Source organism: Syngnathoides biaculeatus, chromosome 4 (assembly GCF_019802595.1).
Source record: "Syngnathoides biaculeatus isolate LvHL_M chromosome 4, ASM1980259v1, whole genome shotgun sequence".
NCBI classification, from domain to species: Eukaryota; Metazoa; Chordata; class Actinopteri; order Syngnathiformes; family Syngnathidae; genus Syngnathoides; species Syngnathoides biaculeatus.
In genome coordinates this window covers 7,464,319-7,488,785 of record NC_084643.1, presented here as the reverse complement: position 1 = coordinate 7,488,785, position 24,467 = coordinate 7,464,319, and the positions used below count along the sequence as shown (strand labels likewise).

The window sequence follows — 24,467 nt, the reverse complement described above, 5'->3', positions numbered from 1 at the left end:
AATACCGACGAAATACCGCCAAAAATGCTGCCGGAAATCGGAACATTGTCGTTATTATAAAGACCAAATTTAATGCCAACAACTGTGACTGATTTCACGACGAGCGTTGCCAAATTTTTCTCAACGGATCAACACATTTCACAACAATGACATTTTCAGCTGGAAAAAAAAACCCGCAAAATTCTCATCCCTGTTTAAAGGTTTCTCCGGACACAAGAATTGGTTTAAACCGTTCCCCGCAAGTGTTTTTTCAGCAGAGCTGTAACGGTCACGGCAAATGACCGGCTAAGAATCGTCGTGCCTTCGGCCAATGAATTGCGCTCGGTGTGGACATTTGCGTCAACGGCGATGATCCAAAGACGATCACGTGACGAAATAAAAGCTTCCCGCAGGCGTCGGGAGCACGCGACTCGGCCGAAGCTTGAGGATCAGACAAGACAGATTTGGTCGATCTCGGAATGGGTTAAGTTGCGCTGTCTGAGTGCTGATTCAAAACTGTTTTAAAATTGATGATGCGTTTGAGAGAGAGAGAAAACATCTCACAATCACCTCGAGAGATTTTTCTGATGTCATTTCCAATGTCGTATTCAGTAAATTTGGGATATTTTTGCAAACATTTGAACAAAATTCCTCACAAATTATTGTTTGTTGTTGTTTTTTTACTTTAAATAAAATCATCACTGGGACAGACAATCACTCAGGCATCGTAAAGATTTTTAGGATCTGAGCAACTCATATTTACATTAAACATTTATTTACCGTAATTTCCGGCCTACAAGCCGTGACTTTTTTCCCCCACACGCTTTCAACCCTGCGGTTTATGCGGTCACGCCTTCAATTTTTGCATTTTTTTTGCAAGGGGCACTCGAGCAGAAAAGGTAAGAAAGAGACCGGTGGAATATATGTGGCGAGGAAGTGACTTTTACCGGCCCTGTTAGCACTGTGCTACCGTTAGCGCTGTGCTAGTGTGTTACTGGTGTGTCTTAGTGATATTTACCAGTAAGTTGTTTTTTTTTGGCCCTGTTAGCGTTAGCGCGGCAGTAGCGATAAACTCTTTCCGTGTCCCATCTTTCTTTGTAAATATCTCTCGTTTCAATGTGGACACTTGCGACTTTTACACAGCTGCGGCGAATGTATGCACCAAATGGTATTTCCTTTACAAATGTACTCGGTGAGGGTTACAACCAGGAGCGCTGGTGCGATGGTCTGAGCGCTCCCAGTGCTGTAAAGTCTCCTTGTGATTAATGCGCATGCACGTGTATTTTGTAAACTTGCGGCCAGCCTGAAACATCCCCATCCATGCTTCAACGTGTGCCGCTTGACAAATTGTCGTCAAGTGTTCACGTTTGCTATGGACTTCTCAGAAAGACCAACACAGCGTACATACATACATGTGTACATTTTTATTTTTTCAACTTTTGTTTAAAGGTTAGGTTATAACGTATGCTAGCTCCCGCTATGTAGAAGAAGGGGAACTATGAGACCGGGTGATATCCCAGTAAGCGTCCGCTGCGTACCCAGAGTTCCCCTGTTAGGAACACAGGCGCATTCATCACGAGGAGACTTTTCAGCACAGGGGAGCGCTCAGACCGTCACAGCGGGAATTACGGTAATACAGATGTGCACAAAAAAAATTCAGTGCGGCAATGTAGAAATATTTGCAATAGAATATTTCTCAATTGAGGTTGATCGATCAAAACCTGCAGACAGGAAGTCGCACACAATGACAACAGGAAAGGAAAGGACAAGTGCAACATGGTTTTATTGTCAAATTGGTTCATTAAGATGTGAACAGGATGAATGCCGTATCCAATCTTAATCTCCGTTGTGAGTAAAGTGCTGATTCAGACCAAGTTGCCCCTGGATACTTTTTCCTCCCCCCACCCCCCATTTCAAACTGTTTGATGGAAGAAAAACTGGGGGGGGGGGGGGAAACAAGGTATCCACCGCGATATGAAAAAAAAGCCCTTTTTTTCTTCTCTGTGCTCTCCACAAGCCTTTTTTTTTTTTTTAAAACAGCGAGAATGTGCAAACGTGATCATTTGCAAAGCATTAACGTCGGGAGTTATGTGGGTGTGTGGTGGGGGGGGGGCATCAGCGGAGAGCCATCTCGGAACAACGGCGGGCCTTTCGGGATCGGGCAAAACGGGAGCGATGAGGTGAACACAAATGAGATATTGCACAGACGAGTGAATGAAAAACAGTCTCTTTCCAACAGCCTAGCCTGTGCATAGAAGGAATAGAATAAAGCACTTATGGTGTTAGCGGACCCCCCGCCACCCCCAAGCCAGCCTCGTAAATGTAAAGCTTTTTCTTTCATTAATGACTTATGTAGAATCCACACCAGCTGGGTAAAAAAAAAAGAAAGAAAAGTCGTTGGCAGCCATGATGAGACGAGGAAGAGAAATGAAAGCCCTGAAAACCCAGCAAATGCTAAAAAAAAAGGAAAAAAAAAACATTTTTGTTGCATGGAGAAAACTCTCTCAAGTGTCTTTCTGTGAGAATAAATAGCATTTGTGTGAATATGCCAAAATGTTTCTTTTTCCGGAGCAAAATAAACAAACAAACGAAAAAAAAAAAAAAAAAAATCCATGTCGTTAATCCAATCCTGTCCGTTCCAATCGTTTGGAGTTCAACCCGCCACTTCCTCTGGATCCGACCCTTCCGGTCATTATCTGTGGAGCAGCACGAAGGCCTCCAGTTTTTCGGGGATGTCCCCCCGGTAGCGGAGGCCGTGCTTGACGATGACGCGGGCGGCCAGGCACTGCAGCGTGGTGTGGTTGATGGGCTGGACCACGTTGCGCGCCAGCTCCTTCTCGTCCAGGAGCTCGCAGGCCGTCTGCCGGAAGGCGTTGGTGCTGTCGAAGTGAGCGCCGCCCGACACCAGCAGGTTCATGATGTCGGCGTGCCCGTTGGATGCGGCTACGTGCAGCGGGCTGGTGGGCCGGGTAAAACATAGGGGCTTTTAAAACGGCCCCCTCCAACACCTTTTAAACTGCCCACCACAGCAATTTTCAAGCACATTTGAACTCAACACAGTGGGACCTCGGTTTTTGAACGTCTCGGTTTTCGAATGAAATTTGAGATCTTTTTTGCGATGGTTTTCGAACGTCAAACGGAAATTTTGAGATCTTTTTTGTTTTGGTTTTCGAACGTCAAACGGAAATTTTGAGATTTTTTTTTGCTTTGGTTTTCAAACAAAAATCGCTATTCGAATACCCTGACCAGCTGACCCACGACCATTTGTTTTTGTGCTTTCGAACGCACCCCAGTAAAAAACGGAAACGACGCAACGCGAAGCAAACATTTGACCCACACACTCCTCTGCGCATGGACCTGTCCCGGTGATGACTTTTTCCTCTTCCAATTGAGCAACACGAACCCCCGATCATGGCTCCAAAGAAGGCACGTGGAACTGCCGGTGCCGAAAAAAGGACAGTGGTGCGTAAAAATGTCGACTTCAAGAAAGATTTGACAGCCGAGCACGAATCTGGTGTGCGTGTTTCTGAGTATGGCATGGCGAAAACGACGACCGGCACCATTCTGAAACACAAGGATGCCCTCAAAGCAAGTGATGTTTGCTAAAGGAGCAACCGTGTCGACCAAGCAGAGCCCGCAGATCTCGGAGGAAGTCGAAAAAGTTGCTTCTTGTTTTCGTGAACGAGCAGCAGTTAGCTGGGGATATAGGAAGGGAGGAGATGTCCTCTGATGAGGCTCAAGGCAGGAAGGAAGTCTCAAGTGCCGATATTAAAACTATCTGCGGCAAATGGAACAACATCCATAATTTTGTACAACTTCATCACTCGAAAAAAGCTGAATGTTGCAGAGCACGGCAAAATTGTAATTATGTTATTAGCCACTTCAGAAAAGTGCTTAAAAGACGGCAGAAATAAACAGATTCGTTCTTTGTGAAAAAAGGGCAAGTCAACCCCACAGAAGACATTCGAAACACTTGTTTTGCATTGCTTTTAGTTTTTGTTCCAGTTGCACTCCACTCCAGTTGCAAGTTATTTTTTTTTTTTTTTACGTTACGTACTTTCTGTGCAAATACAAAACAATTGGTCTGTTTTTTTCCCCCTCATTATTGCTTGTTTAAAGTTATTCTGCACTTCTGTTAATAAAAAAAAAAAGGTTTACAAGGCTGGGGGCCGAGTCGCTACAGATATGGCAATGCACTCCCAGCCTCGCACACTCTACTATTAAAGCATACATTCTAAGCAAAAAATATATTTCTTAAATTATTGAATTATATAAAATATTTAAACTATACATGTATTTCTGCTATGCAGTTTATCAGGAAAAGCTAAAAAAAAAAAAGCTTTAAAAAAACTTTTTTTTAGGCTAGGAACGCATTATTTCATTTTCCTTTCATTGTTAATAGGAAAACGTGCTTCGGTTTTCCAACATTTCAGTTTTCAACCGGCCTTCTGGAATGGATTGTGTTCGAGAACCGAGGCACCACTGTACTTGTTTTCCAAAGTTGAGGTACCCTTTTTTTTTTTTTTAAAATTCTTACGCTGGTTGCAAGTAAAACAACTTGGTATCGTTCAACTCAACATTAATATTCGAGCGTTTTTTTTTTGTTTTTTTTTTTCTCCCCAGACAGAACACCAATGGAAAGAAAAACGAGGGCGGTCACGACAGACCTGTTGTCGTCGTCGTCTCGGCTGTTGACGTCGCCGCCGCACTCGAGCAGGATGGCGGTGACTGTGAGCGAGGGGAACTTGCAGACCGGGTAGCGGCCCACGCAGGTGGTGTTTCGGTCGGCCGCCAGGTGGAGCGGACTGAAGCCGTTCTTGCCGCGCGGCTGCAGCTTCAGGAACCTGCGCGTGTGCAAAAGAGACGGGAAAATATACATATTTTTTAATATATATATATTTTTGGGGGGGGACTGACGCCGTCTTGTGTAATCAAGTAAAATGGAAACAATTTGATTGCTAATAATAGTAGATAGACACTGTTTAAACAGAAAAATATTTTACGTCAGAGTGTTGGAGGTGTGGCCTTAAATATAAAAATACATCCCCAGGTGTGCCATCAATTAACTTACATGTTGTCAGTTAACCTCTCCGGAGCTTCCAAAGCCATGATCTCATCGTCTGGGCTTTCCCATCTTTTCTTTTTTTAAAGACATAGTACTATTTGTGTATGCAAACAAATTTACAGAAAAAAAAATTCTTTCATTCTTCTGATATTTAAAAATATGTAACAATGTTGGGGATCCTGACCTACCTAAAATTGGAGACGTTTAGTTTAATTTGACCTCAGACAGTAAAACAAAAAATGAAATGTGTTTTTGCACAGTGTATGTAAACTTCTGGTGTCAAGTGTATACATTTTCATTCATTTTAATTTTAAGCAATTTTTCAAAATAGTACAAATTGGAAAATATTGCAAATAATTGCTCAAGAAATTAAACCTTGGATTAATTGTATGTTATTGTAAGAAACTTAAAAAAATTATTTTCTTATTGAAGTCATAAAAAAATGCTTTTTAAGCAATAAAAAAAGTTAAATGTAAGAACAAAAAATAGCCTTCCAACAATTTAAAACTATTGTTTAAACTTTTTCAAATTAAATTTGTTCTCAGAATTTAAGTATTCAGGGATAAGATATTAATTCTTATATATTAAAACAATTTGAATTTTCATTTGACAAGCAATTTCAGCACTTCGTATGGATCATTTTAAGTTAATTTCAATTTTGAGAAGTTTTCAAGTATTTCTTGTACAAAGCGTAAAATACAATCTATATATTGTTTAACAATGGAAAACAATATAAAATAGATATTTCATCAAGTATTTTGTGCCATTTATTCTCAAGTCCTTACCAATTTAAGATAGTAATTTATTTTTTTGCTTAAATAAATGTGATTAAAAAAAAAATATATATATATTATATATATATATATATATATGCATTTTCATTTTCAGTTGAAATTCAATTGGGCTCATGACTTTTGACTGCTTCTCGATCAAACGTGTTCGTAAATTTGGCGTGCTCTGCGTGACTCCACTGCACCTGTAGATGGTCTCCTTCTTCAAGTGGTCTTGCTCCATAGTGCACGGCACCTTCTCCAGCAGACAGATGAGGTGCAGGATGATGGACAGAGCCTTGCTGAGCTGGGCGGGGTCCGGCGGGAGTGATCGCCTCTGGCGGATGGCGCGCTCGATCTCCAGCACGCTTTTGGACAGGATGCCCATCAGGTCCTCGAAGGACACCGACGTACCCAGCAGGCCCTTGGCGCGGTCCTGCAGCATGAAGGAGAAGAGCTCGGCGAACGACAGCAGGCTGGATGCCGTCATGGGGCTCAGGGGGTCCAGGTTGCTCTGCTGCATGTCCAGGGCGTACTTCCACAGGTTGATGCAGCGCTCGAAGTTGCCCGAGTCGGCGTAGACGGCGCCGCGGTACCGGATGTAGTACGACGTGTCCGGGTGCTGCGGGCCCAGGATTCGCTCGCGGATGAGCAGGGCCTGCATGCGCATCTCATCGGGGTCTGATATGAGCCCGTCCAGTTCCTCGGCATTTGTCACCTGGGAAACGGACAGTGAGGTTACTTCATACCCACGACCCACGCGGGGACCATTCAAGTCCACCTGAAACTCCTTGGTTAGAGCCCGCGAACAGCCAAATGAAATGACTCTCTTACTTTCATTTCATTTCATTATCCAAAGCGCTTATCCTCACAAGGGTTGTGGGAAAGCTGGAGTGTATCCTAGCTAGCTTCAGGCGAAAGGCAGGCTACACCCTGAACTGGTCACCAGTCAGTCGCAGGACAGATAATCGATGGTGTCTTGACTGAGCGGGAATCGATCCCACGCTGCCCGCACCAAAGGCAGGCATTTGCACCACTACACCATCAATGACTCCCTGTGTCTTACCTCGAAAACCACATTTTGTGATTGATGATAGGATGTATGAATACTTAAAAAAAACATAAATTGGCCAGAGGGGTTGCGCCAGGAAGGGCATCTGGCGTAAAACTGTGCCAAACAAATGACACGCTGTGGAGACCCCTAACGGGACAAGCCGAAAGGAAAAGAAGAAGAAGAAGATGGTACAAAGGGGTCTCAGGTTTTGATGGAAACTCGTCCTAAGGACTTTTATCACCAAAATGAACCAAGCATACCAGATGGAAGAGTTACGCTTAATTGGAAAAGTCGCTGTCATCACAAGTCGTGGAAGGATCTTGGTGCCAAAGTTTGAAGATTCGACAGGAAAAAAAAAAACAAAACTCTTCGAACTGTTCCGAGGACATCCACACATAGTTCACGTTTCGAAATGAAAACTCAGCCCCCGGGAGTGGATTTCGATTGGCAGCGTGAAATTTGGGAGACGCGCCTATTATGAAAAAGCTGTGCCTGAAACGACAGGATGTCTGCCATTTTAGTTCAAAACCACCATTTTAGGGTCATTTTGTTTCCCCGGGGTCCCCCAAAAGGGGATATGTCACAAATTTAGTGCGATTGCTACAAAACTCGAATTACATATGTGTATTGCGTAAGGGGAAAATATTTTAGACAAGTTTGAGGACTCCTATTGAAATTTTCAAAAATGAATAAATCATCTCCACAAATGTGCTCCCCCCCCCCCCCCGGCAAAAGCCAGTTAGTTTGAAAAACTCACCTCCCGGGCGTAGTCGTATGCCATAATCAGCTGCTTGGGTTCGGGTTTATGGACCACGTTGTTGCCGTCCATGTATCTGAACTCCATGGCTTTCTTCCAGTATTTCAAGGCTCCCAGTAGGTCTCTCTTCTTGTCTACAAACGTGGCTCCCAGTAGCTCCAGGGCATCGATGCGTTCCTTGTGGCTCGTCTACGCAAGACAGAAAAGTCGATAAGTTGTGCTTTCGGAAGGAGGATCGGAGGAGAGACGCCGCGTCCCTGGTCGGAAAGCCTCACCTGGTGGTGCGCGGTCAGGTAGTCCACGATGTTGGTGTGGCCCGTGACGCTGGCGGACAGCAGCGGCGTCATGCCGTAGCCGTCCTGCTCCATGGACGCCCTGTACTGCAGCAACATACGCATGATCTCCAGACTGCCCGACTCGGCGCAGTCGTGAAGTGCCGTGTTGCCTAAAACGTAAGCCCAAAAACAAAAATCGATGTTGCTAGTTCAACATCCCCTGACCTTTTTCAGCTAATATTCTGGTGAAAATACATTTAAAACTGAGAGTGTCTTTCTCCCTGGCTTTTTGTGTACAAACCTGGGATGGCAATGAATGAATTTAGGAGTACGGTAATCCCTCGTTTTTCACGGTTAATTGGTACCAGACCCACCTGCGAAAAGTGAAAAACCGCGAAGTAGGGGTAAATGAAAATTTTACTTTTTTTTTTTTTTTTTCTTTTCGTGCTTCATTGGTCCATGTCGTCATGCTGGGGGTGTCGCATTATTACGTAGCAATCCGTCTTGGGGGCGGGGGGAATCAGCGAAGTGGAGAGGGATGACTGTAATAACGCAGACTATTTTGTGCAACTGGTTGATTGGTGTTTTCTGTCAAAAAATGTGTTTTTACATTTGCTGGACATTTTTTTTTTTTTTTACTAACCCCAAATCCAATGAAGCTGAGATTTTATGTAACACGTACATAAAAACTGATTTTTTTTTTTTTTCATAATTTTCTGGTCCTTTTCAACCTGTATTCAAACAAACGCACCCCAGAGATATTTAATGATCAAATTAATAACCTTTTTCTAATTGCAAATATTGCATCCATCTGTTTTCTGAGCCGCTTATCCCCACAAGGGTCGCGGGGAGTGCTGGAGCCTATCCCGGCTGTCAACGGGCAGGAGGCGGCCAGATCATTTTGCATGTTTTTGGGATGTGGGAGGAAACCGCAGTGCCTGGAGAAAACCCACGGGTGGGTCTGGGGAATTTTTACATCATGTAATGGTCTAATAATACTCACAAAAATGATCTAAAATTTCAGTGACTTAAAACTAAAATGTCAAATTTGGAATTTGTCGCAGCTGTAGCCATACAACTCTGATGTAAAACAAGAGTGCTCGCTGTGTTTTTCCATTGAATGTTCTCATACTTGGTTCACAAACAAGATACTGTACTTGGTCACGATGGGAAATTCTCATTCCAAATGGAAACGTCCGAATTGCAAGCTTTGAGTGCATCGTGACAGGAATTTCTGGGGCTAATAACGTGTTCACCTTACGCACCGAGTCATGTTTGCTGTTGTGTGGCAGCCAGGTCACGTCAACAGGTAAAACCTGGCGGGCCAGGGATTTAAGACGGTGGTATTTGCAGCAAGCAGCAACAACCACTACTATGCGATTTAGATTTTACGGATTGGGTTCAGATGGCATATTTTCTTCCCCTAATTTAGCAACACGAGAGACAGAAAATATTCGCAACACCCCTAGAAAGTGCAAACCACCATCAATAACATTGTGAAATGAATAGAATTGTATCTTTCCTGGATTGATTTGAAAGTAAAGCATGTTTCGTTTTTATTAGTACAAGCGTTCATTTGTTTCGGACTTTTGTGTCACATGTATTTTTATTTGGGACTTTTATACAAGGGTGGGCAATTCATCTTCCAAAGCCTCCACGTGAGAAACTGGAACAGTTGCTTTGACTCGACTTGAATGACTCCAGGAGAAAAACCGTACTATTACATTTTCTGTTTGGATTTGACCCACATATCAGCCATTATTGAAGGTATTTTTGGACGTTGCAGCCTTTTTAAAAAAAAAAGGGTGAGGGTGTGGTCAACAAAAGAAAGTTATTTGATGAAACTTGTTTCCAGTGTTATTCAGGAGCTGGCCGACTCTGAGCGACTGCATTTGAGGATTAACGTCAACAAGGTTGTCCCCGATTTAGGAGTTCGGGATGTTCTTGATTAAAAGAGTCGTCTTGTGCGGTTGATGCCACCTCCTGCGGCCAAACCCGATCTCAGGGCGCACACACCGAGATGCCCGACATTCCGGCCTCGGAAGGAGAGACCAGTTATTCCCGTCGCTGTGCTGATAAGCGAGCGCCGTTACTCGTGTGGACGAGGACACAAATCTTTTATGGGATGACAACACGTGTGGCCATGGTTACGGTCTAATATGGCTTACAATCAAAGCTCACCTCTCTCGGGCAGAAGGACAAATGGCATGAAAATTTTGCAACTTTGTATTCTGAAATCTAGGTCCCTATTTAGTGTTTTGTTTTTTTCACTCCATGATTTTGCCTACATACAACATCACGATAGCTTCTAAACAAAACAGTATGTGTGATTGAAGTGTGTTTTCTTTCAACTTCAAGCAGTTTCATAAAAATAAAGTCACGTAGCAGCTGACAATTACAGTCATTTTATGCCCTCATTTTCTCAAAACTGACTGTGCATAGAGGCTTTGGAAGGCCTGGAATAATCGTAAAACAATCACATCAATAAAATACAGTCTCCATCAAGTGAAAGTAGAGTTGCAACAACAATATTACATCAACGGCCAGTCGATTGAAGCACTAATTGTCATTAAACACGCCATTAACTCCCCTTCCATTCTGCTCAGGGAGCTCAATTAGAACATATTAAGACTCCATGCTAATTCATCTGCGATCCTGTTTATTTGCTGCCGCCAGCTGTTTTGGTCAATAACAACTCAAATGGGCTCAGTGGTTAACTAAGAGATTTAAGTGTGTAAACAATATGGTAGTCATTAGCTAAACATATTTGGCACTGATGGGAGAGGAATTCATTGGTCTTAGGGGATTGATTCAGCGGATGAACAAGTGGGGTTTAGTGCAAATTAAAGGGACATACAATACTTGATGAAACAGTACAATTTGATACCCTTGAAACATGTCACTCCACACAGAATGCTGTTAATTCCTAAATGGCAAATGTCACGTTCTTGGAAAACGTCCCCAATTATAGATATTAAGTCTGTAGTTAAATTACATCTGAACTGTTTTGGTTCAAATACAAAGCGAGAGTGGGAAACAATAACAGTCGCTGTGCCGATAACTCCCAGCTAATTGTCTAGTCGAATCGATACGCTCGCTGGAATGTCTGCTTTGTCCATTCACAGTCCTAATCACTGACATGTGCTCGTTCATTTGTGTCATGGGTTCGCCTCAGACTTATCTACAAGATTGCTCATAAAAGAACAGGCCTTTGGCCTCTCGAGCTGGTGTTATTGTGCAGCATACCGTCCTTCATTTGGGCTAAGGACTTCCAACCCCAAGTCCAAAAGGAAACATACGTCAAACCAATGTTCTGGAATAATCAGGAACATTCACTTTTTGATACAACTAATGAGGTGCTAACCTACCATGCTAATGTAATCAGTGTGCTGCGCTAGCATGAGAAACTGAGTACACTCGTATCAATAATTGCATCAATTTTGAGCACTCTCTCCCATTTACGATCAAAGCTTGGCAAATCCAATTCCTCTAAAAGATGATCCTACTCGATTATCCTTTGTTCTGGGGTGGACAAAGTGATTTTTTTTTCCCCCCCGACCTCATCTGCCTTGAAAATGATTGTAATTGGATTTCCAAACCTGTTGAACATTTCAGATCGCAGAACCTTGCGTGTGGCCAAGCGAGAAACTCCGCGATTGTGACGTGGAACTGAATAATAGGCAATCGTCGAGCTCGCTGAAACTCTTTCGAGACCAAAAAAAAAAAAAAAAAAAAAAAAAAAAAAAAAAAAAAGAGGCGCAAAGGGTGTGTCGAGTATTTGTAAAACGCGTCTCACGAGTTGTTCACCACAATGACAGAAGTTCTCAACGGCAATTCAGTTCGGGGTGTCAGAGTACACCCATGCAGGTGCCCTAGACACACACTTGCTGACATTTTCCTTTGTCATGTCGTGTTTCTCTCTCACAAAAGAAAAAATGAAAATCAAGATGTTAAAAATCAGTATGTGCACCCCTGGTTTATTTTCTGTTTGCGATAAAATTGGCATAACAGATCCTTTCATGCCTGATAAGATTATCAATTTTGTCCCATTCCCACAAGAAATTTTTAAAAGCTGATAAAATTTAGAGATGTGCACTTGTTGTTCTTAAGGAACCTGTAAAGTAAATTCCGATATGTGTTTTCAATACATTACACATGTTTGAAGACAACTGCTGAAAACATTCCAACACAGAACTGTGTAGGACTCACTTGTGGAGACATAGGAAACAGTTTTTCACCAATCCGGTTTTCCCAATTTTTTAGGGATCCTGAAAACAGCTGCAAGGTACAAGGTGCTAGGAATTCTAGTACAAGTCCCCCCTACCGACCATATGACAGCTGAGCGTATTCCTTCTAGTGCTGGCTAAGCAGCATAATCAAGAGTTACTTAGTCATGATTACTTGGCTCATTTCTACCAGTGTAGTCGGTAGTGCGGAGCTGGCTAGCTAGCTAGCTAGCTAACTACACCTCCGCCCTTAAAAATGCATACTTGCATGCCCCAATTCGTAGAACAGCTTAGAGTCATTTAAAATGTTATCTCCTTGTCATTTATGCTACTATAATATGTTGACACATAAAGCATTGTGGATATATAACGAGCAGGAAGCGCGTCTTCAAATGTCTGTCATGTACCGTGAGCTACAGACTGAAAAACGTGTGCTGTAGCTGTTTCATAAATGGTTAACTTTCACTGAAGTGTCTTGATTATGTAGATCAACACACCCACACAACACCAGGCGAAGCGGAGACACATTGTGTGAGCACAACCGGGCTTATGATAGCCTTAGAAATTAATTTGATTTACAGTTGACAGTTGAGTGGAACATGTTTGGAGCACCAACAATCGATGCACATATCCAACTACTGCATCTAGTCTGAGTAATCTATAAGAAGTGATGCTACAGACGGGGTGGCATCTTTGATTGTGGTGATGGCAAAAACATTCCAACTTCAATGTTTTTGGCTAAGAGTCACATGTATTTGTAGATTGCACATGGACCGGCACGTGCGTGTACTTGACAGGGTTACAAAGTGGTGGGAAAAGTCCAGAAAGTTTCCAGTACGTTCAATGAGAAGTCACGGAGGGAGTCACGGAACTGTCGTATCCCAAATTGGAAACTAATTGAATCCAACGGTATCGTAATCAAGCATTCAAATAAACAATTCTGAAATAGGCAGACATCCACATAAAATACACTTTGGACCTAGAACTATTTTGTTTTTTTTTTGCATTTCACTGAGTGGTGGAGATTAATTTATTTTTTACTACACTTCACTTAGCAGTGCGGCTATTTGAAGATTGCCTGCAACTCAAATTTTAGTTTCCAAAACAAAACAACAAAAGTGATCAAACAACGGCTCATAAGTCTGAAAACACACAAATCTGAGGCACTCTTTAGTCGACGTGCCACCGTACTTGCATGAATTCAGTTTGTTGGTAAGGATTACGCGAAAATTTTCTTTCAGTTATACGCAAGTTCCCGACTTAACCCAACCTAAAATTTCAATAATTCTAAAATGTAATATATTCCCACACATTTCCATAGAAAGCGTCCAAATTTTAAAATTCCCAGATTTTTCTTTCAATTCCTAACTGATGACAATGTTGTTGTAACAATGTCACAAGTGGCCACCATCAGTGTGACATAAAAAAAAAAATGGAATGTGCACTTCAAACACCTCTAAAACTCTAATACATTCCGAAAAAAATAATTACTGAAGTAAATGACCAATTCTACTGCCCGCACTGCTTTTCTCACCAATAATGTCCTATTTGCACCAATTGAATTGGCAAATGACACTTTACATGCATACATCACGCAATTACGACATGTCGACATCTCGGAATCTTGGCCTGTACAAATCATTGGTGGATATTTTTAAGTGAAAATGATCAGCCAATCGGAGCGAAGTGAAGCCCCGAGTAGCAGACTAAATGAGATGGTTGAGGTGATATGATGAGAAATAATTTTACTGTTTTCCCACCGATTTTGTCTAGAGGATACCACTCATAAACATCTGCCAAAAGCCATTTTTCAGAACCCAACATGTTGTGGCAAATCTTGTCATCCTGGTAGCTCGGAGTTGTGTCTGTTTTTTCCCCCCCATATGTTCTATAAATGTAAAGGCAGTGATCTGGCATATGGGTAGCTAATATAACCATGCGAATAGATGCGACTTAGCTATGATATCTGCACTGTGCTGTATAAAGTGTTTGACTGCTCGTTTTGATAACACTTGAGTGAATGTTTAAAGCGCTTTCAAACACACCCAGAGTGCTAGATGACATACTTTCGACCATGACGTGTTCACTTTAGTTGAGCGTGTCATGCAATTGCTTGGCCTATTGTTTTTCTTGTTGTTGTTCCACACCGGGACACCGGAACAAGCACAAAAGCTGCAAATGTGAGTGATTTTTCGGTCGCCGTGTCGCCTGGTGGACGACCTCTAAATCACCAAAAGTCAGTCGGGTATCGGCTTCAGACCACCTGCCATCCTAATGAAGACAAGTGCAAAGAAAATGGATTTTGTTTTGTATTAAACATGCGAGCGTTTTGCGGATGCACTTTGCAGTACGCGGCTATCGGGAGGGTCAGATGGGCGCAAACCGCACTGCTAAATAAGGCAACGCACAATACTGCAGTCACTGAAGAATGCGATGCCAAGTTGTCTCATTATCCGTCCATTCATCATCGTATCAACAGACCTCATTTTTAATCTTCGGGTGGCCCCAGAACCACTTTGACTACTGAACAGAATGTTAACCTAACCCCAACCCAATCGAGTGAAGTGTCCTTGGCAATATTAGCCTATTGTTTCGAGCTATATTTAGATGATATGCGGATCACTTCTAACCAACAACAGACTCCCAGACAGTATGTATGAGCCAGCCCGGCTGAAGTCGTGATTGGCGGTCACATCGACACATTTAGCACCGCTGACTTACGGAAGCGGATCTTTTGTTACGTTCTGAAAGGATTACACCCCCCCCCACCCCCAAAACTATTGTTTTTTTTTTTTTGTTTGTTTGTTTTTTGGAGCTCTATACACACACACCTACCTGTCATTTGGAACCCATGAAGCTTTCAACCATTTTTCACGACCAACCGGGTCTTTTTGAAAAGTACGAAGAATGAATCCGTCCTCCCGAGTGTTCGAGCAATGTCCAGCAATGCAACGAGCCGGCATTTAGGCTGACACGAAGGAACAACGAGCTAGCACCCCGCAGGTAAAAACTAATAGAAAGAAACGAGTCCGCTTGAACACGCTACTGCCTCCGATGTCACTTCCTGCTTCTTGTCGAAAACAAATCCCTCGAGAGGATTTTCGTGGCGGGCGTCACAAAAAGCCATATACGTCAAAAATCACGTTTTGTGGTGAACAGCGGATGTGTCCATACGGCTGCAGTTTCTTCATTAATAACATACTAAAAAAATCATCCATTTCATGACAGTGGCACTCTAACAATTGCAATGTTGCACCCCGAAAGAGTGAAATCATTCCTGGTTTGGGGCGTAGCTCTAATTTAGAGAACACAAAGTTGGGTTTTGACACCAAAACTCAAGTTCATGTTGTCCCATCTTGGAAAACGCCTTCTCAGGAAAAACAACAAGTCTAGTTGTGAACGATTCGATGACCTCGGAGAAAGCCAAAGGCTATGACGGTCAAGGGTGTTAAAATACTTTCTAAATTGCATCCCTCAGTCCCTGCTTCCACGACACTTACCTTTGACACTCTTTCTGTTGACGTCGGCGCCTCTCTCCAGCAGGTACTGAGCGATCTCCTTGTGTCCCTTGTAGCAGGAGATCATGAGACACGTGTGGCCGTGCCTGTTAGCGACCTCCAGGTCGGCCTTGTGCTCCACCAGGTACCTGACGATGTCCAGGTGGCCGTCGAAGCAAGCCGCCCGCAGGGGCGTCGAGTTAGTCAGCGTGGTGCTGTTCACGGAGGCTCCGTGGCCGAGCAGCGACTGCACGACCTTCAGGTGGCCGGCGGCCGACGCCGCCCACAACGGCGGGGCGCCCTCGATGGTCTCCCCGTCGAAGTTGACCGAGCCCCCGACCTCGACGGGCGCGCGGCAGCACTCCAGCAGGTACTCCACCAGGTCCAGGTGGCCGTAGCGGGAGGCCATGAGGAGCGGCGTGGCGCCGTTCGTCTTCTCCCCCATCAGCTTGGTCACCTCGCGTACGTCTTTGTTCTCCAGGAGCTTCTCGAGCAAGCGGAGCTTCCCGTCTCTGGCCGCGTTGAACACCGCCGTCTTTAAATCCATGGTTGGAGGAGGGGAGTGGGGAACACCCGTGAAAGTTACGGGGTAGAACCAGGTGGAAGGGGACCCAGTTTAAAAAAAAAAAAAAAAGATGCTGAATCTCAGTCCTCCTATTCGGAATCCGAACGTCGGCGAATCACCCCCCTCGGATTTAAAAGGGCACCACCTCGATTTTCAACTCTTTGTCCCGGTCAACCAACTTCCTCGAACTAGCCAGCTAGCCCAACTAGCTTGGCCCGAACCTAGCCGCCTCTCCGGCTCCTTCCCCCTCCCCACCTGGCCGACAATCACCCCGAGAAACGTCTCCGCCACCGGGAAGCGCGGCCTCCGTTCGAGCTACTTCCCACCCGTGTCATAGCCGAGATACATTTACTCGCGTGACGTCGACCACGGCATTTCCCCGAGGGCCGGGAACGAAGGAACGGGGGAGGGGGGAATCCACCCCACTGCCGAGAACTACACCCCGCCTTGTTTAACCCTCTCCGGGACGCACTCTCGACGTCGTCCGTCAGCCTTTCGCTCGACCCGACCGTAAACGAGTTGGCCGATAAGTAAAGAGCGACGAAAATGGTCGTTAGTGTCGAGCTGGAATAGGATTCTCAGCGCCGAAGAGGAGAGGGGTGGTGGTGACGGTGACGGTGAAGTAAACACGGGTAGGCGTCTGTCCGCCCACGGCTTCGCAGACGATCACGACGCGCCTCGCGTCGAATAGCAGCGGAGAGGACGAGCGCTCCCCTTTTTCTCGCCTCCATCGGGTGACGGACTTGCCGCAGGTCCAATAGCAGCGCGGCGTAAGCCAGTAGCGAAAAAAATAACACACCAAATACTACGCCCTGAAATAATCGAATCAAGTGCTCCAACTGCAAGAACAAAATAACCGCGGTTTAATCCGTTTATGCTTGTTTTGTATCCACCGAATCTGATTTGCAGCAGTTTTTCTGCTTTGTTTTTTTTGTGTGTGTGTGGAAGTGGGTGCCAAATGTGGTCGCATCGCTCTCTGCAGGACAAATCAAGCGAAGCAAGGGAAACACAACTGGGTTCTCGCCTGACGTATGCATGACGTAACTAGGTTATGAATTGAGACAAAAAAAAATCATGTGGGATCAAAGTTTGCACCTTTTAAATTATTTACCTACTTTACTTAGAAGCGCAAGAAATAGCGAAATAGCAAAAATTTTGAGCCGAGAGGGATCAAAAATGTGGATTTTATTGTTTTGGACAGCCACCAAAGAAGCTAAGCAAGGAAGGCAAACAAAGACAGTAGGAGTGAACACTGATCTAAAAAAAAAAAAAACAAAAAAAACTTGATGGTTCATTGGCCACCAAAACTGGAGTCGCCATCCGCCATCTTGATACTCCCAAAACAACCACGCCGACCTGTGCAGCGACAGCGTTAATCTGCCATTTCGTGGCTGTGAGAAAACATTCCTCAGGTAAATTAGAAATATTTACTTTGACACTGTTCAAGTTTGTTTGAAAGGGGTTTTTATTTTCCTATTAACTTAATTCACTTGAACAAAGTTTTGTTGACGGTTGTTGTTGTTCACTGTTCACGCTACGCTTCACCTTTATAGGCCCAAACTTCATCAGTGGATAAGCGCTATCCATTCTTTTTTTTTTTTAATTAGTGGACAGCGCATACACATTGAGCAGTGTGTCGATTGGTTGAAACCAGTTGGCCGCCATCTTAGTACTCCCAAAATGTGTGGAGGTTGGATTACTCGAGGTTTGTAGAATTAAAACTGGTCGTGTGAGCTTCACATGTTTTCAGTTCTGGTAACATAAAGGATTTTTAATTCGATTTGGTAAGACAAAAAAAGGCTAAGTGCAAAGGAAAGACATATAACACTGTGACTTGCAAGAAACCTTGCATATTACCTCGGGTCCGACATGTTAACTTTTCTCAAAATACGCCGTGAAGCACTATCATCATAACATAGCAAAAAAAAGCATTTTTTTGTCATAAAAATATTACATTTTAAGTCAATCAGTTCTATATATTTTTGGAAATAAGGACTCGCAATGGGAAAATACATGCTAAATGCATCGTTCATTTGTTGTCCCTGCGACATCCTATTTCAGACAGATCATTTAAACTTGTTTCCACGTATTTGAATATCAAATTCAATGGATAGGTCACCAGTCCTTAGCCCAACCAGATAAAATTAACGATAGAAAAAAACTTTACGCTTCACCTATCGCCTGTGTTCTCTGACCTCTATGACACACAAGATGGTGTCATTGGAAACCTCTAGAGTTCTGTATTATGAAATTCATCAAAAAGTTCACAGAAAATTTGTTTTCTCGTTTATCCATATTATATTTACATTGCATTTTGAGAAAAACCGTCAGCCTATAAAGGTGAAGCAGAGAGTAAACAGTGAACAACAACCGTAAACAAAAAACACTGTTCAAGTGAATTAAACTCATCAGAAAAAAAAAACCTTTATAAACAAACTTTAAGTATCAAAGTCTTTCTAATCTTTATAATTTACCTGTGGAATGTTTTCTCACAGCCAAAAAAACTGGCGATTAATGCAGTTGCTGTCATTGCATTGGTTGGCATGGTTGTTTTGGGAGTATCAAGATGGCGGATCGCGACTTCACCTTTGGTGGCCAATGAGCCATCCATTTTTTTTTTTTTTTAGATCAGTGGGAGTGAACAAACAAAAAGCGGGTCTGAGGTGCATGTTGATTTTCTTCTAAGATTTATGATCCCTGATAAGTTATGTACACAAATGGAGGAAGCACATTCTCAACAGGCATAGTTGAACAGAGTTTATTCAGTCATTCCAATAACTTAACTCATCCCCAGTCCCCTTTTAACTGTTTAAAAAAAACACATCTGTGTATACACATGCAGCGTTGTAAAAGTGACATCAAACATTATGAATTCACATAGATTGGCTAGCTCTGGAGGTCTGCATCTAATACAAATGAATCTATGCTAACCCTTCTTACAAATTTCCAAACACCAATGTGTGCGTTATCGTTTGCAAATAATTCTCTGAATTTAACTAGACTGTATGAAAACAAAAAATCCACAAGAACACTTTTTTTCAGAAAATTCCTTCGTACTGGCACAAATGTTTGTGGAACACTGAGGATGCGGTGGAATATTGTTGTATTATGCTGCTTTCTGCTGAAAATATGACAACTGGGACTGAACGATTCCATTGAAGTGTCATTGAACAGCAGACAACATGTCACTGGAACATATTCAATCATAAAATACCACAGAAATATTCAGGTTGTCGTCCACCTTCCGCCCAAGTTAGCCGGGCTAGGCACTCCCGCGACCTTTGTGAGAATAAGCGGCTTGGAAAATGGACAAATCATGTGACAACATTCCAGCCGAATTAGTTGTGGAACGAACTAAAGCTGTGATTTTTTTTTTCTTTTTGTTATGGACTATCATTTTCATAGCCTTAAAAAAAAAAAAAAAAAAAAAAATATATATATATATATTATATATATATATATATATTTGGGTCAAAGACCAGCGCTAGTCATGTTCGAGTTTAACTGAAAAAACCCAACAAATCTGAAATAAAGAGGACAGCGTTAAAAGAGAAATTTCAAATACTGAAGGGGCTTGCCTTTGCCACCTGTGTTCAGTAGTAATAGTCGATTTTTAAAAGCACAATATTTTCTTTTTGTATGTCTAAATCAAATTTCAATCTATAAGACTTTTTCCCCCACATAGTGTTTTAAAACAGAAGCTGAACCAAAGCATACAATCCAAATCTCTCTGTTGTTCAGGACACTATGAAGAAAAAAAAAAAAAAAAAAAAAAAAAAAAAAAAGCCAAAGGTGGACAACCCCCCACCCCCACCAAAAAAAAAAAAAACAACAAAAATAAAATAAAAGGTAGGAGATGGTGTTAAGATCCCATGCGGGTAGTGGTGGTCTTCTTGTCGGAGAAGAAGCTCCGGAGCAGGACCACCTGACTGATGCTGACCACCAGCAGGACCAGGGCCTCGCCAATGGACCAGAAGGCCACACGCGTGTTCAGGTCCTCGGCGCGGCTGCGTCCCTGCGCCTCACGCAGGCGGAAGTGCGTCTGGTAGTCGATGACGGACTTCAGGGCCTCGTGGATAGATACGCAGGTCGACTCCAACTGAGAGATGCAGACGCGAGGGAATTATTGTAAATGCGTGAAATTGAGGTCAACAGTAGAGCAAGAAAGTCCAATAGCAATAAAGTTAACCTTTTTCCAATCTATTCAGTGAAAAGCAACTGCCGCTGTGTGACAAGTATTTTACACACCAGACCAGATAATGGCACTGATGTCATGCTGTATTGCTGTTTGAACATCACAATACCGTAATTTCCGGGCTATAAGCCGCGAACCCCCCCACACACACACACACACACGCTTTCAACCCTGCAGCTTATGTGGTGATGCGGCTAATTTGTGCATTTTTTTCTAACGGCTGCAACGGGGGACTCGAACGGAACGGCAGTGGCGCTAACGCCTTATACTTTCTATGTACCGTCTTTCTTTGTAAATATTTCGTGTTTCAATGTCTGTTTCAATGTGGACACTTGCGGTTTTATGCGGCCTGTGTATGTACCAAATGGTATTTCTTTACAAATGTACTGGGTGAGGCTTATAACCAGGTGCGGTCTGTCAGATGGGAATTACGGTATTCATTCACTTTCTACAGAATTCTCACCCTTTCATGTAATGCAGCATTTTTAACCTCTTTACACCAAGTACAACCTGAAAAAAAAAATAAATAAACTGTGCAATTAGCACTATCTTGACCATCATTAGAATACAGTGGTAAAGTGCTCATTAAAAAAAAAGGAGGCAGAGGTTTTATGCCTTAAAAATAAATAATTTACTATCATTGTAAAGCACTGGCTGGCACGGTGGTTCGGCTGGAAAGTGTTGGCCTCACAATTCTGAGGCCCCCCCAGCTAGCGCCGCCACGCTAACGGCCCCGGTTAAAAAAAAAAAAAAAAAAACATAACTGTAAAAATCCCTGAGACACGGCAGTAACACGCTAGCGCAGCGCTAACAGGGCCTGAACAGTAAAAGCCACTTCCTCGGCACATATATTCCACCGGTGTCACTCCTCCCTTTTCCGCTTGAGTGCCCCCTTGCGGCCGTCAGAAAAAAAATGCACAAATTAGCCGCATCACCGCATAAACCGCAGGGTTGAAAGCGTGTGGAAAAAAAAAAAAATCGCAGCTTATAGGCCAGAAATTACGGTAGATAATACTCATTTGCGAAGCTCAAACATTATCCTATTGCTGAAGAACAAGATTTCCGGTGGCCTTTTAGATTCTGGGAACAGAAACTTTTTAGTATTTGTTCATGCACACAGATGATCGCTAACTTCTGTTGACAGTAAAATAGTAAAAATAAATCAAAAGTCATTTTAAAATAGTTGTCTCAGGTCTTGCTAGGTGGAGTTTGCATGTTCGCGCCGTGCTCATCTGGGGTTTCTACACGTACTGCAACCTCTTCCCATGTTCCAAAAACCCATGTCTTAGATCTAAATCGTCCACCAACCTAATGAGAAAGATTACTTTTGAAGAACTACATTTGGTCATCATGAACTCACGTGGGTGAGGGCGGTGGCCCTGTTCTCGTTGGGGAAGAGCGGCGGGTCGTCCCCGACCTGGAAGTCGAAGTAGACCGTCTTGTGCGTGAACGTGGAGAACTCGTTGCTGAAGCAGAACTTGTATGTGCCGTCCTTGGCGGCGGTGAAGGTGAAGCTGTCGTACTGCTTCTTCATCTCCTTGTAGAGAGTTGTGCCTTCCGGGTCCTCCAGGCGGCAGTCCACGTCATAGTGGCCGCCGGTCACAACCTGGGAGAAAGTACGGGGGCGGGGATTTTAGGCTACGAGGTCAGCTAACGCAAGAAGAGTGGGTAAAAGCCATAGCTGAATCGGTGACAAGTGCTATACAAATAAAGATGATTTTGATTTGACACTTAGCATAAAAAATATACATTGAAAGACATAGGCACCTACTAAGAGACAGATCGTACCATCGAACATAGATTTCTACAGTGCTGCTTTCATGACACTAGGACACAGACTAAATTTTTGGTCACTTTGGAACATGGGTCTACCAAAGAACACAATAGACTGTTTTCGACTGACGTCACACACCTTCCAATTTAGAACACGGGGGCCATCTTGGTTTGGTGAATTTGCATAAACACATGTACCTAAGCAAGAATCATTTCAGAAAGGCGTATGAATGGGGGCGCTCTGCTATGTTATTAGCTGCTCAAACGGGCGTTGTGTAGCGTCTTTCTTTCGACTGCCGGCTGTGATCAAGAACCACTGCGAGAAAACGGACTAGTTAGCAACCAAACGCAGACAACCGTGGCTGTCTTGTATTAGCAGAGCCGATCGAGCAGCCAAAAGCACAATACTCGTGTGTGAATGCAATGCACGTCTCCAAAATCTGTATTTCCTGTTTTATTATAATAAGTTTGCAAAAAACAAGTTGCCGCACCGCTAGCTGTTTCGTGAGTCGAGTTAAAAATGTAGCCATGGAAGTGGAGAAAAAGGTGCGGGCTCCACTTGGGACTCGTCCCGGTCGAACCTCTCTCTCTCTGTAACAAAAAAATAATAATAATCTACACCTCTTGCGTTGGCAAAATCAACATAATTTAACAACGCTGACTATAATTGCGTGGTACATATTTAAATTGCATTGTGCGGTAAACTAACCTGAGCAGTGTGGAGACACAGGTTGCTTACAATGGATACACCGCATGGCGAACCCAGCCATTGATGAATTAGTTGTAGGCCTCCAGACCTTTGTAATTCTTTAGTAGGTCCAATATATGTTGGTATAAGCGCTCGTCGAGAAGAGGAGATAGTTGACAATGTCTGGATAGGTTACCGACACCCACATTCGTGCATATGGGTCGATATTGTCAATCAAAGCGCACTACTTGTCCTAACGGTTTCTTGAAACAACATTTAATGAGCCCCGATAAGTTTTCAAAGTCTTTTGAGCCGTCATGCGTCACTTTTAACAGTCGTACGAATATTTGTGTAACTCCTTTCTGTATGCAAAAGCGTTTGTGAACCCATCCAATACGGCCAGGTGCCCCGGATGTAGTCACGTGGTCGAAAACAGTATTTCAAATACTTCAAAGCAGGGAGGCATATGAGGCCGATAGTTGTCGGTATACTGTGATAAATTAAGCTTGCACACCTGGAATTCCAGCGTGCACTTGGTTCCGGTGGTGATGTCCTCGTAAAAGCACTGTTTGGCGTTGTCCGGAAGCTCGAACGTGAGCTCGGAGCCCAGCGCCCAGCCACACAGGGCGAGCTGGGCCCACAGCACCTGCAGCATCACTCGCAACGAGCCGTACATTGTCTAAAAGGGGACTTAGAACCCAAGTCGAGCGGGGAGACAAGGGGAAGTGGGCCTGCAAGGAAGAGAGTAGACGTGTTGTAAATAAATATTAAGCAAATCATGGGGCGGAAAAGGGGAGGGTGGGGAAAACACGGACCTCAATATTAGCTTCGCGTTAGCTCAATGCTAACAGACAAGCTGTCTGGCCTCGGTGATACAGAAACGGGAAAGCGTTTATATCAAAGCACGGGGAACACAAAACACTACCGTATAAACCTGCTTATGATTCAACCTACGTTAAAATCAAACCTTATATTTATTTAGTAACACTTTTTTTTCTATCGGCGTTATCCACTCACCTTAAAGTGGCTCACCCGGATGTAACTAATTCTAAGCAACATGATTATGCACCGGACACGTCTATTGGCTGTTACTTAGTATCTCCCCGCCTCTGCCTCTCATCCATTGGTTAAAAAAATAATCATCACGGCGCGAGATGACGTCAGTCGTTTTCCGCTTATGTCTCCCTTGCAAATATTTAATAAAGATATAGTATATGAGTTGGAGTCTTTGTGGCGAGGTAAGAGGCAACATTGGTCTGTTTATTCTATTATTTATATATTAATTTATTCTAACCCTAACTCTTTGACTTACAAGAATGATTCATTCCATAACCGAGCTCACAAAACAATTTGTTCATACGTCAAATCAATATTCCACACTGAAATGAATTGAAATGTCATTAATCCGTTGTAGCAATCTTATTTTGCGACCTTTGTAAGAAAAAGAAAACCAGCACAGCATTATATGGATATAAAACCGTCCTTACCCACATGCGAGCGAATTAGAGTACCTTAATTGTTCTCATTTTTACTTCACTCAAGAAATGAAAAAAAAAAAAATCAATCAAGCGACGTCTCATAATTTGGAAAACTAATCTTGTAAATTGAGGTACTTCCAACTCC

The 24,467-nt window shown here is 43.2% G+C and overlaps 2 protein-coding genes across 4 annotated transcripts; both read right to left on the bottom strand.

The window, feature by feature from the left end:
* Nucleotides 1–1,738: 1,738 nt before the first annotated feature.
* fem1c (fem-1 homolog c) lies at nt 1,739–17,155 on the bottom strand. Its single transcript, XM_061817919.1, has 6 exons — nt 15,627–17,155; nt 7,901–8,070; nt 7,626–7,814; nt 6,021–6,532; nt 4,647–4,823; nt 1,739–2,936 (listed from the first exon to the last, which is right to left on the bottom strand). Exons 1-6 carry the CDS (start codon nt 16,168–16,170, stop codon nt 2,672–2,674), a joined length of 1,857 nt encoding a protein of 618 aa, XP_061673903.1. The 5' UTR covers nt 16,171–17,155; the 3' UTR covers nt 1,739–2,671.
* Nucleotides 17,156–18,930: 1,775 nt separating this feature from the next.
* On the bottom strand, nt 18,931–23,932 carry tmed7 (transmembrane p24 trafficking protein 7). Of its 3 annotated transcripts, none has more exons than XM_061818278.1 (4): nt 23,862–23,932; nt 23,359–23,575; nt 21,744–21,989; nt 18,931–20,287 (listed from the first exon to the last, which is right to left on the bottom strand). In XM_061818278.1, the coding sequence occupies exons 2-4, from the start codon at nt 23,518–23,520 to the stop codon at nt 20,051–20,053; spliced, it is 645 nt and encodes a 214-aa protein (XP_061674262.1). In that variant the 5' UTR covers nt 23,521–23,575; nt 23,862–23,932; the 3' UTR covers nt 18,931–20,050. The 3 variants fall into 3 exon arrangements, with proteins under 3 accessions (XP_061674262.1, XP_061674260.1, XP_061674263.1); XM_061818276.1 differs by lacking the exon at nt 23,862–23,932 and adding an exon at nt 23,660–23,851; XM_061818279.1 differs by lacking the exons at nt 23,359–23,575; nt 23,862–23,932 and adding exons at nt 22,648–22,747; nt 22,866–23,286.
* Nucleotides 23,933–24,467: the final 535 nt, after the last annotated feature.